General features: G+C 48.9%; 1 protein-coding gene across 1 annotated transcript in view; it reads right to left on the reverse strand.

Annotated features, from left to right (window-relative positions):
• CAMKV (CaM kinase like vesicle associated) overlaps positions 1-18,083 on the reverse strand; it is a 96,989-nt gene that overhangs the window by 23,068 nt on the left and 55,838 nt on the right. The window contains exons 2-4 of the mRNA XM_040358779.1: positions 4,845-4,946; positions 3,534-3,665; positions 2,452-2,526 (exon numbers count right to left, since the gene is read on the reverse strand). Coding sequence (XP_040214713.1) covers positions 2,452-2,526; positions 3,534-3,665; positions 4,845-4,939 — 302 coding nt within the window. The 5' untranslated portion in view covers positions 4,940-4,946. The remainder of the gene's footprint in view (positions 1-2,451; positions 2,527-3,533; positions 3,666-4,844; positions 4,947-18,083) is intronic.

An 18,083-nucleotide genomic window follows, 5' to 3' on the forward strand; every position in this document is an offset into this window, starting at 1 on the left:
AAACAGTAGAAAGGGAACCTTTAGGGATTGGTTAGTGGTGAGGGAGACTCTCTGAACGGAGTGGCAGTCAAGGCTACTCTAGAGACCGGACAGTGGACAGGGTGCTTTTAGGGACTGGACAGTGGTCAAGGCTCCTCTAGAGACAGGACAGTGGGCAGGGTGCTTCTAGGGACTGGACAATGGTCAAGGCTCCTCTAGAGACCGGACAGTGGGCAGGGTGCTTCTAGGGACTGGACAGTGGTCAAGGCTCCTCTAGAGACAGGACAGTGGACAGAGTGCTTCTAGGGACTGGACAATGGTCAAGGCTCCTCTAGAGACCGGACAGTGGACAGGGTGCTTTTAGGGACTGGACGGTGGTCAAGGCTCCTCTAGAGACAGGACAGTGGACAGAGTGCTTCTAGGGACTGGACAGTGTTCAACGCTTCTCTGGAGACTTGACAGTGGACAGGGTGCTTCTAGGGAATAAACAATGGTCAAGGCTCCTCTAGAGACCAGACAGTGGTCAGGGATCCTTTAGGGACTGGACAGTGGTCAGGACTCATCTAGGAACCAGATAGAGTAGTGAGTGCCTCTAGGTACCGGACAGGGTGCCTCTAGGCACAGAACAGTAGAAAGGGCGCCTCTAGGGATTGGTTAGTGGTGAGGGAGACTCTCTAAACTGAATGGTAGTCAAGGCTACTCTAGAGACCGGACAGTGGACAGGGTGCCTCTAGGGACTGGACAATGGTCAAGGCTCCTCTAGAGACCGGACAGTGGACTGGGTGCTTTAAGGGACTGGATGGTGGTCAGGGCTCCTCTAGAGACCGGACAGTGGACAGGGTGCCTCCAGTGACTGGACAGTGGTCAGGGGTCCTCCAGGACTCAGATCACGCATCTAAGTCCCGCCCACATATGTAAACTCCGTTCAAACCACACGTGAGGTGTCGCCGCGTGCGTTAGAGCGTGTGCAGCAATTCTAGCCCTAGATCTCCTCTGTAACTCTAAACTGGTAACCTGTAAAAAAAAAAATTAAGCGTCGTCTATGGAGATTTTTAAATACCGAAGTTTGGCGCCATTCCATGAGTGTGCGCAATTTTAAAGCGTGACATGTTAGGTATCTATTCACTCGGTGTAACATCATCTTTCACATTATACAAAAAAATTGGGCTAACTTTACTGTTTTGTTATTTTTTTATAATTCATGAAACCGTTTTTCAGGGTGGGGTAAACTGTCCAATCAGCAAGGAGAGCTGTTGGAGGAATCCCCCCCCCCCCACAGCCAGGGCAGACAGAGACAATAAAACAATGGAATACAGCCACACCCCAAACGATCTCCACAAAGGAGTCCAACAGCTTGAGACAACACACAGGGCTAGATTCAGGTACGGCGGCGCATTGTTACGGCGGCGTAGCGTATCGTATTTACGCTACGCCACTGTAAATCAGAGAGGCAAGTGCTGTATTCACAAAGCACTTGCCTCCTAAGTTACGGCGGCGTAGCGTAAATGGGGCCGGCGTAAGAGCGCCTAATTCAAATGAGTATGAGGGGGGTGTGTTTTATGTAAATGGGTGGTGACCCGACGTGATTGACGTTTTTTTATGAACGGCGCATGCGCCGTCCGTGTACATATCCTAGTGTGCATTGCTCCATAGTACGCCGCAAGGACGTATTGGTTTCGACGTGAACGTAAATTACGTCCAGCCCTATTCGCGAACGACTTACGCAAACGACGTAAAAAATTCAAAATTCGACGCGGGAACGACGTTCATACTTTACATTGCGTGCGCCTCATAGAAGCAGGAGCAACGGTACGCCGGGAAAGCCTTACGCAAACAACGTAAAAAAATTCCGCCGGGCGCACGTACGTTTGTGAACCGGCGTATCTAGGTCATTTGCATATTCTACGACGGAAGCGCCACCTAGCGCCCAGCGTAAGTATGCACCCTAAGATACGACGGTGTAAGAGACTTACGCCAGTCGGATCTTAGCCTAATTCCGGCGTATCTTGCTTTCTGAATACAGAAAGAAGATACGCCGGCGCAGCTTTGAATTTACGCGGCGTATCTATAGATACGCCGGCGTAATTCAACGCTGAATCTATAATTTAATTTATACAATATAAAAATGCAAGGTTCCAGAGCGGCTGTAAAGAGAGTCCATCTACTACAGATCAGAATGGAGTTTCTCGGGCACCCCACCCAAAGTGACTCCTGTCACAGTTGGACTTAACGTAAAAGAAAGAACAATGGGTAAGTCATTAGTGGGGTGATGATCCTTCGTAGTCCCAGGTGAGGAGAGGACACGGAAGACTCTGAAGAGTGGTGGCTCCCCCTGTGTCCGGAGTGTGAACAGCAATGGTGTTCCTATAGATTATCATACATTTTGGTGAAGAGTTGCTGTATATCATGTGTTGTGTAATGTGCGGCTCCACATTGATGGGTCAGACTGTAAATCAGAAGGGAAATACTCACAGCTCCATGAAGATGAAATATTCCTTCTTAGTCTCAAACACATCGACCAGCTGCAGGATGTTGGGGTGCTTCACCCTGCGGAGAATGAAAGGGGGCGACACTAAGTGTAGGGGGCAGCAGACATAAATTACTGGATGGAGGACAGGTATATAGGAGATACATTACCACAACAGAATATACACAGGTGTATAGGGGATAATCCTCACAGTGGGGTATATAGAGGACAATCCTCGCAGTGATATACACTATATTGCCAAAAGTATTGGGACGCCTTTACACGCACATGAACTTTAATGGCCTCCCAGTCTTAGTCCGTAGGGTTCAATATTGAGTTGGCTTTGCTTATATTTTGAATCATGTCTCAATCACTTTTCACTACGGCCTTCCCAGAAGAGTAGAAGCTGCAAAGGGCGGGGCCAACTCAATATTGAACCCTATGGACCAGGGCCGTCTTAACAGCATCATGGGCCCCTGGGCAAAGTAATGCTCTGGGGCCCCTACAATGATGACAGTGCAGGTGAACAGACATCAAGTAGGTAGGAGGCAGACTGCCTCCCCTGTGTATCTATCACTCTCAGTGCCATCATGGGGGCCCCCAATTTTGGGGCAGCGTGGGCTCAAAAAACAGCTGCTTTGGGGATAGTGCAAGGGCCCCCCATGCTGCTGGGGCCCCTGGGCAGTGCCCAGGTGTGCCCTCTTATTAAGACAGCCCTGCTACGGACTAAGACTGGGATGCCATTAAAGTTCATGTGCATGTAAAGGCAGGCGTCCCAATACTTTTGGTAATATAGTGTGTATACAGGTGTATAGGGGACGATCTCCACAGTGGAATATATACAGGTATGTAGAGGACAATCCTCACAGCGATATATATATATATATATACTGTATATAGATTACACACAGGTGTATAAGAGATAAACCTCACGGTGGTACATATGGTGGTACATACGGTGGTACATACGGTGGTACATATGGTGGTACATACGGTGGTACATATGGTGGTACGGGGGAGTACCTATCGGTGGTACATACGGTGGTACATATACGGGTGTATAGAGGGATCAACCCTCACAACTCACATTTTTAGGATGTTAATTTCATTTTTGGCCGCCTTCCGCACTTTGCGCCCATCTCTCTTCAGGAAACGTTTGCAGGTGTAGAATTTTCCCGATGATTTGTCTTTGGCTCTGAAGACTTCGCAGAATTCCTCTCTGTGGGGTAAAACATTTGTCTTATTCCATCTATAGGACAATCGCTGCCATGACCCATGTTGGTTCCTTTTTTTGCCCATTTCTATTTTCTGCCGACTCAGCTTTTTTTTTTCTCTCTTTTTATAAATCTGCAGCAAATTCTCGGCCATGTTTTATTTTATTTGTTAACTTCCTGTAGACCATGTGACTGTAGCAGAAACATACGCAGTTTTACGGCGGCAGGCCGGCTCGGCTGCGCAACATCACGTAATATTATGTGATTTCGCATTTCAGCCACTAGGGGCGCGCACGTGCCCGGCGGGCGCGATTACCGCCGGGCACCCACGATCGCTCGTTACAGAGCGAAAACCGGGAGCTGCACACGCAGGAGGTAAACACACAGCTCCCGGTTCTTTCAGGGGGAGAAATGATTGACCGTCTGTTCATACAATGTATGAACAGCGATCTGTCATTTCCCCTAGTCAGTCCCCCCCCCCCTTCAGTTAGAACACACCCAGGGAACATAATTAACCCCTTCCTCGCCCCCTAGTGTTAACCCCTTCCCTGCCAGTGACATTTACACAGTAATCAATGCTTATTTATAGCACTGATCGCTATAAAAATGCCAATGGTCCCAAAAATGTGTCAAAAGTGTCCAAGTGTCCGCCATAATGTCGCAGTACCGATAAAAATCTGATCGCTGCCATAAAAAGGCCATAAAACTACCCCCTATTTTGTAGACGCTATAACCTTTGCGCAAACCAATCAATAAACGCTTATTGCGATTTCTTTTTTTACGAAAAATGTGTAGAAAAATACATATCGGCCTAAACTGAGGAAAAAAAATGTTTTTTATATATATTTTTGGGGGATATTTATTATAGCAAAAAGTAAAAAATATTCATTTTTTTTTAAAATTGTCGCTCTATTTTTGTTTATAGCGCAAAAAATAAAAACCGCGGAGGTGATCAAATACCACCAAAAGAAAACTCTATTTGTGGGGAAAAAAGGACGTCAGTTTTGTTTGGGAGCCACGTCGCACGACCGCGCAATTGTCAGTTAAAGCGACGCAGTGCCGAATCGCAAAAAAGGGGCCAGGTCCTTTAGCTACAAAATGGTCCGGGTCCTAAGTGGTTAAAGTGGGTTCTTCTATGTGGCGGCACAGACTGGGCATTTTAGTAATTTCTGTTTCATACTCACGTCTTGATGAGCTGGCCCAAGTCATATTTGTCGCTGACTTCTGTGGGTTGATTGTAATCCTTTTTGTCACCTAACGTCACACATCCAAACGGCATTGCCCGCCTGCAGGGAGAGGGGGCAGTGTAAGTGATACAGTCCGCGGCCCGTCACCCTCCGGGCACATAATATAACGGGTTACATTGTTATCAGATCCTAATATTAATTATGAGGGATAACCGACATCTCACTATCCAACCCAAATCACACACATCATTGTCCTGGACCCAGCAAGGATGGGGAGGGGGGGGGGGGAGAGGCTGGTAGTCAGGACATGGGGGGGGGAGGCTGGTAGTCAGGACATGGGGGGGGAGGCTGGTAGTCAGGACATGGGGGGGGGGAGGCTGGTAGTCAGGACATGGGGGGGAGGCGGGTAGTCAGGACATGGGGGGGGAGGCTGGTAGTCAGGACATGGGGGGGGGGAGGCTGGTAGTCAGGACATGGGGGGGGGGGAGGCTGGTAGTCAGGACATGGGGGGGGGGGAGGCTGGTAGTCAGGACATGGGGGGGGGAGGCTGGTAGTCAGGACATGGGGGGGGGAGGCTGGTAGTCAGGACATGGGGGGGGGGGGCTGGTAGTCAGGACATGGGGGGGGGAGGCTGGTAGTCAGACATGGGGGGGGGAGGCTGGTAGTCAGGACATGGGGGGGGGGGAGGCTGGTAGTCAGGACATGGGGGGGGGGGGGGATTTACTAAAGGAACAGAGAAGAGACCGTTCACATAGCAAAATCATCTACTGGTTTAAGTGAACGTTCTTCTTTAGTAAATCATCGTCCTTACATTAGAAAAGTCACTTTAATGTCAATGTAAATTCTGTAATACACCAGCCGGGGGGGGGGGGGGGTAGTATTGTAGATTGGGGGAAATGGGGTGAGGTACGAGGTGTCTGCATTAGTTTTATATTACATGTTTAGAGTACCAACAGTTTTTGTCATAGATTTCAGGACCACTTCAAACCATAAAGTTCACACACGTGTGCTAACCTTCACCTCTCTCCTTTACACTCAATCTTCCAGCCCTTCTTCCTTCCTACTCCTCTGTCCTTCCTTACTTTCTCCCCCCCCTCTCTCCTCCCTCCCTTCCTTCCTTATTCCTCCCTTCTCTGCTCCCTTCCTTCCGTATTCCTCCCCTCTCCTTCTCTCCTTCCTTCCTTCTTTCTCTGCTATCTCTCCTTCCTTCCTTATTCCTCCCCTCTCTCCTTCCTTCCCTCCTTCCTGCCCCGTCTCCTTCCTCTCCTTCCTTCCTTCCTTCTTTCTCCACTCTCTCTCCTTGCTTCCTTATTCCTCCCCTCTCTCCATCCTTATTTCCTGCCCTCTCTCTTCCTTCCTTCCCTCTCTCCTACCTTCTTTCTTTCCTTCCTGCCCTCTCTCCTTCCCTCCTTTCTCTTCTTTCCTTCCTTCTTCCTCTGCTCTCTCTCCTTCCTTCCTGCCCTCTCTCCTTCCTTCCTTCTCCCCTCTCCTCCCTTCCTTCCTTATTTATTCCTCCCCTCTCTTTCTCTCCTTCCTTCCTTCTTCCTTTCGTTGTCTCTCCTTCCTTCCTTCCTTATTCCTCCCCTCTCTCCTTCCCTCCTTCCTGTCCTGTCTCCTTCCTCTTCTCTCCTTCCTTCTTTCCTTCCTTCTTCCTCCGCTCTCTCTCCTTCCTCCCTGCCCTCTCTCCTCCCTTCCTTCTTTCCACATTCTTTCCTTCTTGCCCTCTCTCCTTCCTTCCCTCCTTCCACCTTCCTTCCTTCCTGCCCTCTCTCCTCCCTTCCTGCCCTCTATCCTTCCACCTTCCTTCCTTCCTGACCTCTCTCCTTCCTTCCACCTTCCTTCCTTCCTGACCTCTCTCCTTCCTTCCACCTTCCTTCCTTCCTGACCTCTCTCCTTCCTTCCACCTTCCTTCCTTCCTTCCTACACTCTCTCCTTCCTTTCTTCTTTCCTTCCTTCTCTCCTTCCTTCCTTCTTTCTCCACTCTCTCCTTCCTTGTTTCCTTTCTTCCTTCCTGCCCTCTCTCCTTCCTCCCTTCCTTCCTGCCCTCTCTCCTTCCTCCCTTCCTTCCTGCCCTCTCTCCTTCCTCTATTTTCCTTCCTTCCTTCTTCCTCTGCACTCTCTCCTTTCTTCCTTCTTCCTCCACTTTCTCTCCTTCCTTCCTTCCTTCCTTCCTTCCTTCCTTCCTTTCTTCCCTCTCTCCTTCCATCCTGTCCTCACTCCTTCCTTCTTTCCATCCTTCCACCTTCCTTCCTTCTTATTCCTTCGCTCTCTCTCTCCTTCCTGCCCTCTCTCCTTCCTCTTCTCTCCTTCCTTCCTTCTTCCTCCGCACTCTCTACTTCCTTCCTTCCTGCCCCCTCTCCTTCCTTCCATCCATCCTTATTCCAAAAATAAAAAGTTTGGAACTATTAATGAGGCAGGCAATAACTCAATTTGCAGGATAATGACACGTTTATTACCATGGGCAGTGTAGACACATAGCAATTGCTAAGCACACAAGGGGTTATCAATCCCTAGGCATTCAGAACACAACATAGACGGTAAAAAGCTAATTGCACATAAAGAGGAAAACAGATAATATTGTGTCATAAAAATATAGATATATAAGAACAAGTATACAAAGTATATAGATATATAGGAGTAAATACATGTTGAATGGAAATAAAATATAAATAGAGCCATGTGTGGGAAAAAGCTCCATCACTATGAAACTCAACGCGTTTCATCGATGAATACGACTCATCAGGAGCAGATGTAAGGTAAGTTAAAACATTATATAAGTAGCAGATCAGGTAGCACTGCTCAAGAATAGTGTAAGAATACCAATGTCCACTAGGGGGCATAGGAACCCGCTCTTATATCTCTTTTTTATCACCCTCTCCTCTCTCTCTTCTCTTTCTCTCTCCCCCCTCTCTCTCAATCCCTCCCTTTCTTCCTCTCCCCCTCTCTCTCTATCTCCTCCCCATTTCTCTCTCCCCCTCTCTTCTCTCGCTCCCCCTTTCTCTCCCTCACCTCTCTCTTCTCTCTCTCCCCTCTCACTCTCCCCCCTCATGCCCCCTCCCCCTCTCTCTCCCCCTTTCTCTACCTCTCGCTTTCCCCCTTTCCTCTCTCTATCCTTCTCTTCTCTCCCTCCTTCTCTTTTCTACCTCTCTCCCTCCCTCCTTCTCTCTCTCTCCTTCTCTCTCTGCTCTCTCCTCTATATCCCTCTCTTCTCTCCATCCATCCCCCTCTCTCCCCCCTCTCCCTCTCCACTCTTTCCTTCTCTCTCTCTCTCTTTTTTCTCCCTCTCACCTCTCTTCTCTCTGTCCCTCTCGTTCCCTCTCCTCTCTCCACTCTTTCTTTCTCCCCTCTCTCTCTCCCCCCTCTCTCTCCCCCCCTCTCTCTCCCTCTCTTTCTCCCTCTCTCTCCCTATCTTTTCTCTTTCTCCCTCTCTTTCCCTCTCTCTTCTCCCCCCCCCCTCTCTTTTCTCTCTCTCCCCGCCTCTCTCTTCTCTCTCCCCCTCTCTTTTCTCTCTCTCTCTCTTCTCCCTCTCCCCCTCCCTTACCACTCTCTCTCCCTCTCCTCTCTTTCCTTCTATCCCCCTCTATTCTCTCTCTCTCTCTCTCTCTCTCTCTCTCTCCCTATCTCCCTCTCTTTTCTCTTTCTCCCTCTTCTCTCTCTCCCTCTCTTGTCTCTTTCTCCCTCTCTCTGTCTCCCTCTCTCTCTCTCCTTCTCTTTTCTCCCTCTCTCCCTCTCTTTTCTCTTTCTCCCTCCCTCTTTCTCTTCTCCCTCCCTCTCTCCCTCTCTTTCTCCCTCTCTCAGTCTCCCTCTCTCCCTCTCTTTTCTCTTTCTCCCTCCCTCTCTCTCCCTCTTTTTTCTTCCTCCCTCTCTCTGTCTCCCTCTCTATCTTCTCTCTCTCTCTCCCTTTTCTATTTCTCCCTCTCTCTCTTCTCTCCCCCCTCTCTTCTCTCTCTCTCTCTTTTCTCTTTCTCCCTCTCTCTTTTTCCCTCTCTCTCGCCTTCTCTTTTCTCTTTCGCCTTGTGGCGATTAAGTTCGCATTTGTTGCGCTATATAAGTTTCTCACTCACTCACTTTCTCCCTCTCTCTGTCTCCCTCTCTTTTCTCCCTCTCTCCCTCTCTTTTCTCTTTCTCCCTCCCTCTCTCTCTTCTCCCTCCCTCTCTCCCTCTCTTTCTCCCTCTCTCTGTCTCCCTCTCTCACTCTCTTTTCTCTTTCTCCCTCCCTCTCTCTCTCTCTCCCTCTTTTTTCTTTCTCCCTCTCTCTGTCTCCCTCTCTCTCTTCTCTCTCTCTCTCTCCCTTTTCTATTTCTCTCTCTCTCTTCTCTCTCCCCCTCTCTTCTCTCTCTCCCCCCTCTCTCTCTCTCTCTCCCTCTCTTTTCTCTTTCTCCCTCTCTCTCTCTCTTCTCCCTCCTCAGTTATTCTGTATTAGTGAAGGTAGTAGGAATCAGGCGGTGTTGGGGGAGCGCAGTGTGTGCTCTCGCTGTGCTGCGTTCCCCCAGGAGCCGGGCCCCGGTGCTCCCGCAGAGCGATGCGTAGTGACAGCACACACAGGGGCTGTGCGCTCACTGACCTGGAAATGGAGCACTTAGGGGGGAAGAGACGCTTCTACCTCCAGGATTTACACAAACTTAACTTCTGAACTGCTGACTGAACCCGCCGCCGCCGCCGCCGCTCCACCATGATGTCATTATTAAAGGGCTGCGCTCGCTGACAGCTCGGCGCTCGCTGTCATCTCTTCACTGAGATCCATTAGAGAAAGACGAATGTGTCACCATCAGCAGGACTAAATACCAGACAAAGAGCTCCCAATGTCACCCAGAAGACGCCGAGACGCTTGACAGACACGCGTAGGCTGAGCGCAGAAAAGGCGATGACGCGCAGCTGCGGTATCCCATGGCAACCAGATCTCGCCACTCATCAGTTTATAGCAGTTGGGAGTGAGTGGAATCCAGTGTTTTCATTTCCCTGACGTTTTGGGGAAATTCGGGGAGATTTCGGGAGAACTTTGCCTTTATCCCGACATGCATTGCAGTGAATGGGGAAGGAAAAATGAAAGCGGCATTAACCCCCAAAACAAACATTTATTATATTGCGACTCTTCTACAGACAATGTTGCTGCCCAAAGTTGCTCCCTGTGCTCCTTCATCCAGAGTGGGGGGGGGAGGGGGGGTGCTCTAAGATAGGAGGTGTGTTACTGGCCAGATCACCAGGTGAAAATGGAGAGGGGAAAAAAAGCCTAAATAAAGAAAACGAATGCAGCCGCCACGTCTAATGATTGGTAAGCTGCAATATATGACAGTTTGGTTTTGGGTTTAAAATTTTTGGTGGTTTTAAAGCGACAGAGACCTGTAATTCACCACTGTGCCCATCAAATGCAGCTACTATGCCATCAATTGTCACCACTGTGCCCATCAATTGTCACCACTGTGCTCATCAATTGTCACCACTGTGCCCATCAAATGCAGCCACTATGCCATCAATTGTTGCCACTGTGCCATCATTTGTCACCACTGTGCCATGCCAAACGCAGCCACTGGGCCATCAAACGCAGCCACTGTGCCATCGTTGGCATCAATGAAGGGAATTGTGCCCCATCGTTGGCATCAATAGAAGGAATTGTGTCCCATCATTGGCATCAATGGAGGGAATTGTGCCCCATCGTTGGCATCAATGGAAGGAATTGTGCCCCATCATTGGCATCAATGAAATGAATTGTACCCCATTGTTGGCATCAATGAAAGGAATTGTGCCCCATCATTGGCATCAATGAAAGGAATTGTGCCCTAACATTGGCATCAATGGAAGGAATTGTGCCCCATTGTTGGCATCAATGAAGGGAATTGTCCCCAATCGTTGGCATCAATAGAAGGAATTGTGTCCCATCATTGGCATCAATGGAAGGAATTGTGCCCCATCGTTGGAATCAATGGAGGGAATTGTGCCCCATCGTTGGAATCAATGGAGGGAATTGTGCCCCATCGTTGGCATCAATGGAAGGAATTGTGCCCCATCCTTCACATCAATGAAAATAAATTGTGTCCCATCGTTGGCATCAATGGAGGGAATTGTGACCCATCGTTGGCATCAATGGAAGGAATGGTGTCCCATCATTGGCATCAATGAAAGGAATTGTGTCCCATCGTTGGCATCAATGAATGGAATTTTGCCCCATCATTGGCATTAATGGAAGGAATTGTGCCCCATCCTTCACATCAATGACAATAAATTGTGTCCCATCGTTGGCATCAATGAAGGGAGTTGTGCCCCATCGTTGGCATCAATGGAAGGAATTGTGCCCCATCATTGGCATCAATTAAATGAATTGTGCCCCATTGTTGGCATCAATGGAAGAAATTGTGCACCATCATTGGCATCAATGAAAGGAATTGTGCCCCATCATTGGCATCAATGAAAGGAATTGTGCCCTAACATTGGCATCAATGGAAGGAATTGTGCCCCATCCTTTACATCAATTAAAATAAATTGTGTCCCATCGTTGGCATCAATGAAGGGAGTTGTGCCCCATCGTTGGCATCAATGGAAGGAATTGTGCCCCATCATTGGCATCAATGAAATGAATTGTGCCCCATTGTTGGCATCAATGGAAGGAATTGTGCACCATCATTGGCATCAATGAAAGGAATTGTGCCCCATGATTGGCATCAATTAAAGGAATTGTGCCCTAACATTGGCATCAATGGAAGGAATTGTGCCCCATTGTTGGCATCAATGGAGGGAATTGTCCCCAATCGTTGGCATCAATGGAAGGAATTGTATCCCATCATTGGCATCAATGGAGGGAATTGTGCCCCATCGTTGGCATCAATGGAGGGAATTGTGCCCCATCGTTGGCATCAATGGAAGGAATTGTGCCCCATCCTTCACATCAATGAAAATAAATTGTGCCCCATCATTGGCATCAATGAAAGGAATTGTGTCCCATCGTTGGCATCAATGAATGGAATTGTGCCCCATCATTGGCATCAATGAAAGGAATTGTGCCCTAACATTGGCATTGATGGAAGGAATTGTGCCCCATCGTTGGCATCAATGGAGGGAATTGTCCCCAATCGTTGGCATCAATAGAAAGAATTGTGTCTCATCATTGGCATCAATGGAAGGAATTGTGTCCCATCATTGGCATCAATGGAGGGAATTGTGCCCCATCGTTGGCATCAATGGAATGAATTGTGTCCCATCGTTGGCATCAATGGAAATAAATTGTGTCCCATCATTGGCATCAATGGAGGGAATTGTGACCCATCGTTGGCATCAATGGAAGGAATTGTGTCCCATCGTTGGCATCAATGGAAATAATTGTGCCCCATCATTGGCATCAATGAAAGGAATTGTGTCCCATCGTTGGCATCAATGAATGGAATTTTGCCCCATCATTGGCATTAATGAAAGGAATTGTGCCCCATCGTTGGAAGGAATTTTCATGTCTTGCCACAGATTCTCAATGTGATTTTGGTCTGGACTGTGACTGGGCCATTCTAACACATGAATAGGCTTTGATCCAAACCATCCCATTGTAGCTCTGGCTGTACTTTAGGGTCGTTGTCCTGCTGGAAGGTGAACCCCCCCCCCCCAGTCTCAAGTCTTTTGCCGACTCCAACAGGTTTTCTTCTAAGATTGTCCTGTATTTGTCTCCATCCATCTTCCCATCAACTCTGACCAGCTTCCCTGTCCCTGATAAAGAAAAGCATCCCCACCACATGATGCTGCCACCACCATGTTTCACGGTGGGGATGGTGTGTTCAGGGTGATGTGCAGTGTTAGTTTTCCCCACACAAAAGTTGAATTTTGGGGTCATGTGACCAGAGCCCCTTCTTCCACATGTTTGCTGTGTCCCCTCCCCCACATGTTTGCTGTGTCCCCTCCCCCACATGTTTGCTGTGTCCCCTCCCCCACATGTTTGCTGTGTCCCCCTCCCCCACATGGCTTCTCACAAACTGCAGACAGGACTTCTTATGTCTTTCTTCCTCCAATGTCTTTCTTCTTCTCACTCTTCCATAAAGGGAACAACAGATTACTGATCCAGCGCTGCTTCCTCCTCCACCATCTGACATTTCCATATGCAGCACCCCCCCCCCCCCCTGTTGTTTTTAGCCCTGATCCCTGTAGACTGAGCTCCGGCCGGCTCCGTTTATCTCTCTATGTGGTTCTCTGAACAGCTGTATGCTTCGCTCCGAGTGTCCCCGAGTGTTCCGCTCGCTCTGCACAAAGCAGATTTTTTTTTTTTTTTTTTGCTGTGTAATCTGCCAGCTCGCTCATCTGACATCTTGCCGGCGAATTACAACATGTAAGAACATTTGTTACAATTCACATGCTACATTTCTTCTCTTCCTTCGCGCCGCGTGATATCCCAACACAAGCCTCGGAGAGCCCACGCCGGCGGCATGACCTGGGAATATTACACGCGGCCGATACAAAGCCCTCGGATCGTGTAGAGAAGGCTCGATTCACAAAGCCGGCACACCAGGGAAAAAGTAGCTTCATTTTTTTTTTTTTTTTTTTTTTTGGAAAAGTGACAGTTATTTTCAATCAGATGCAATATGGCAGTTATTTTCAGCCCAAATGAAACTCCAATGGGATTTGAAGCTGAGCTGCGGACAAGAAGGTAAATGCATGGTTAACCCCCTTGGTGCCGGCCACATGCAAATATATATACGGCCTCTCGGCGGGTGGTCCTTGGCACCAGTGCAAATACAGCATTGAGCGCGTGCACCCTGCGCGCTCCCGGGACAGTTACAGGTGGCTAACGGAAAAGCTCCCGATCGCTACTTGCGATCTGGTGCTTTCCGGTAATGTGACCGGTCACATGATTATAAACCCCGACATACTAAAAGGCTGGGAGGCACCGGCTCCAAGGGGGTTAAAGGAAGAGGGAGTGGCCTAATCTTTGCTGCAATTTCACATTCACTTGCAGGTCTTATCCCCACCCTGTGACTGGAAGCAGCACACTGATTGGAAGCAGCACACTGAGTGACTCATGTGTCCGTCATTCCCAGCGGCGATCGGTCCATGAGGGGCGCAGGGGTGCCACCCCCCTAATCCCCATCAGCAGTCACTCCATTCGCACATAGTGTCAGCGGCACAGCGGCGGCGGAGGAGGACTGTGTCTGTGTCCCGACCCCCGAATGAATGGAAGCAAGCAAACATTCATTGATGGGCACTGGTGAGGCTGCATTTGATGGGTGTCAGTGAGGCTGCATTGATGGGTGCTGGTGAGGCTAAATTGATTGCCGCTGGTGAGGCTGAATTTGATGGGCACTAGTGAGGCTGCATTTGATGGGCGCTGGTGAGGCTGCATTTGATGGGCGCTGGTGAGGCTGCATTGATTGGCGCTGGTGAGGCTGCATTGATGGGCGCTGGTGAGGCTGCATTTGATGGGTGTCAGTGAGGCTGCATTGATGGGTGTCAGTGAGGCTGCATTGATGGGTGCTAGTGAGGCTGCATTTGATGGGCGCTGGTGAGGCTGCATTTGATGAGCGCTGGTGAGGCTGCATTTGATGGGCGCTGGTGAGGCTGCATTTGATGGGCGCTGGTGAGGCTGTATTTGATGGGTGTCAGTGAGGCTGCATTGATGGGTGTCAGTGAGGCTGCATTGATGGGTGTCAGTGAGGCTGCATTGATGGGTGCTAGTGAGGCTGCATTTGATGGGCGCTGGTGAGGCTGCATTTGATGAGCGCTGGTGAGGCTGCATTTGATGAGCGCTGGTGAGGCTGCATTTGATGGGCGCTGGTGAGGCTGCATTTGATGAGCGCTGGTGAGGCTGCATTTGATGGGCGCTGGTGAGGCTGCATTGATGGGTGTCAGTGAGGCTGCATTGATGAGCGCTGGTGAGGCTGCATTTGATGAGCGCTGGTGAGGCTGCATTTGATGAGCGCTGGTGAGGCTGCATTTGATGGGCGCTGGTGAGGCTGCATTTGATGAGCGCTGGTAAGGCTGCATTTGATGAGCGCTGGTGAGGCTGCATTTGATGGGCGCTGGTAAGGCTACATTGACAGGCACTGGTTAGGGTTGCATTTGATGGGCGCTGGTGAGGCTGCATTTGATGGGCACTTTATTAAAAAGGGGGGGTATACATGGGCAGGGCAAATGGGGTGGAGTCAGGGGTGGAGCAAGGGGAGGGGGCTAAATGAGGTTTCGCCTAGGGTGTCATAAATCCTTGCACCTGCCCTGATTGATGTCCTCAGTCACAGGGCCCATCAGATCGGCTCTATGGGACCCCCTGTGATTTCTAACAGCAGCCCTGTAGATGATGCTGGGCGTCCTCTAGCCAGGAAATGAGGCGGGGCTTCTAATGCACATGATGAGAAGCTCACAGTGTGCAGAGAAATGTGGAGCCGGTGGAGCTGTGAAAGAATGAAGAGAAAGCCGGAGTTTTGCTTTAACGTTTTTCTTTTTAAATGGTCATATGGGGTGAAATAAAGTTTTGTGAATTGGGAATAAAGTGCAGTGAAAGGGTTAAAACTGCAGTAACTCTCGGCAACCAGTAAGATTCCACCTTTCATTCGCTGGCATCATTCAGGGCAATGAAAGAGGAAATCTAATTGGCTGGCACAGGTGGCGGCACATGTCTCCATCGCATGCTGTTTTGGCCGCTGTCTCAAGGCGATCCACGTGCCACGTCCTCAATGCCGGACGCCGACGCCTATAATAATGTCGCCGCCACGCTGCTGTATGAATGGCCGCCACGCAGCGCCAGGTCCCTTCTGTCTTTGTTCCGTCCGTTTGAGCTCTCCGCACATTTCCATCGGCGGCGGCGGCGGCGGCCGTACTTCTTGATTTATTTTCTCGATCCTTTTTCGCAAAAAAATAAAATAAAAAAAGACGTCCCGCCGCGGGGAGCGCATGGCGGGATGATTTCATCAAAGCGCTCTTTTTACCTTTGGTAAAACGTGAATGCGCAGTCACGTGAATTCCACTCGGGTCATATTTTATTCATCGTCGCGGTCCTCTTATCTCCCCGCATTCTTTGTCTTGCTCATCTTTCGGTCGTCTTTGCGCTCCGGAGGGGGAAACGCGATGCTGTGATGTATATTTTTCAGCCGGCCGCATTACGTGGGTTGAGTGAAGTATTCGTCTTTTACTTATTAATGACCTACAAAATAATTGATCTGCGGCGCGCCGGCCGATAGATGGAGAAACGGCGATATTTACCGGCCATGGAAAGGGGCCCGCACGCGCGTGTGCGCGGGTCAGGTTGAACCATTAGTGGATAAGAAGGGTTTAGGCTCAGATAATGCATCTTTAATGTCTCCTGCATCGTTAGCAGGCACTTAACTGCCGAGACGGGTCGGTTAATTGTTACGCCGCGATGTCAGTGGATTGGTTAAAGACGCAAAATGATTCCGAAGTCCGCGCCGTCTTCACGATGGATGATTCCAATCCATTTCTGTCTGTAGAAAGAACGGCTTCGCTTGGTACAGAATGTTCTCCTTCATTAATTCTCCCAATACAGAATATTCTCCTTCACCAGTTCCCCCAGTACAGAATATTCTCCTTCACCAGTTCTCCCAGTACAGAATATTATCCTTCACCAGTCCTCCCAATACAGAATATTCTCCTTCACCAGTTCCCCCAGTACAGAATATTCTCCTTCACCAGTTCTCCCAGTACAGAATGTTCTCCTTCACCAGTTCTCCCAGTACAGAATGTTCTCCTTCACCAGTTCCCCCAGTACAGAATATTCTCCTTCACCAGTTCTTCTAGTTCAGAATATTCTCCTTCACCAGTCCTCCCAATACAGAATATTCTCCTTCACCAGTTCCCCCAGTACAGAATGTTCTCCTTCACCAGTTCCCCCAGTACAGAATATTCTCCTTCACCAGTTCCCCCAGTACAGAATATTCTCCTTCACCAGTTCCCCCAGTACAGAATGTTCTCCTTCATTAATTCTCCCAAAACAGAATATTCTCCTTCACCAGTTCCCCCAGTACAGAATGTTCTCCTTCACCAGTTCCCCCAGTACAGAATGTTCTCCTTCATTATTTCTCCCAATACAGAATATTCTCCCTCACCAGTTCCCCCAGTACAGAATATTCTCCTTCACCAGTTCCCCCAGTACAGAATGTTCTCCTTCACCAGTTCCCCCAGTACAGAATGTTCTACTTCATTAATTCTCCCAGTACAGAAAATTCTCATTCACCAGTTCTCCCAGTACAGAATATTCTCCTTCACCAGATCTCCCAGTACAGAATATTCTCCTTCACCAGTTCCCCCAGTACAGAATGTTCTCCTTCACCAGCTCTCCTAGTTCAGAAAATTCTCCTTCACCAGTTCTCCCAGTACAGAATATTCTCCTTCACCAGTTCTCCCAGTACAGAATATTCTCCTTCACCAGTTCTCCCAGTACAGAATATTCTCCTTCACCAGTTCCCCCAGTACAGAATATTCTCCTTCACCAGTTCTCCCAGTACATAATATTCTCCTTCACCAGTTCTCCCAATACAGAATGTTCTTCTTCATCAATTGTCCCAGTACAGAATGTTCTTCACCAGTTCCCCCAGTACAGAATATTATCCTTCACCAGTTCCCCCAGTACAGAATGTTCTTCTTCACCAGTTCCCCCAGTACAGAATATTCTCCTTCACCAGTTCCCCCAGTACAGAATATTCTCCTTCACCAGTTCTCCCAGTACAGAATATTATCCTTCATGAATTCTCCCAGTACAGAATGTTCTCCTTCACCAGTTCTCCCAGTACAGAATATTCTCCTTCACCAGTTCTCCCAGTACAGAATGTTCTCCTTCACCAGTTCTCCCAGTACAGAATGTTCTTCACCAGTTCCCCCAGTACAGAATGTTCTCCTTCACCAGTTCCCCCAGTACAGAAAATTCTCCTTCACCAGTTCCCCCAGTACAGAATGTTCTCCTTCACCAGTTCCCCCAGTACAGAAAATTCTCCTTCACCAGTTCCCCCAGTACAGAAAATTCTCCTTCACCAGTTCCCCCAGTACAGAATATTATCCTTCACCAGTTCCCCCAGTACAGAAAATTCTCCTTCACCAGTTCCCCCAGTACAGAAAATTCTCCTTCACCAGTTCCCCCAGTACAGATTATTATCCTTCACCAGTTCCCCCAGTACAGAATGTTCTCCTTCACCAGTTCCCCCAGTACAAAATATTCTTCACCAGTTCCCCCAGTACAGAATGTTCTCCTTCACCAGTTCCCCCAGTACAGAATGTTCTCCTTCATTAATTCTTCCAGTACAGAATATTATCCTTCACCAGTTC

The sequence above is a fragment of the Rana temporaria genome, chromosome 7, assembly GCF_905171775.1.
Source record: "Rana temporaria chromosome 7, aRanTem1.1, whole genome shotgun sequence".
NCBI classification, from domain to species: Eukaryota; Metazoa; Chordata; class Amphibia; order Anura; family Ranidae; genus Rana; species Rana temporaria.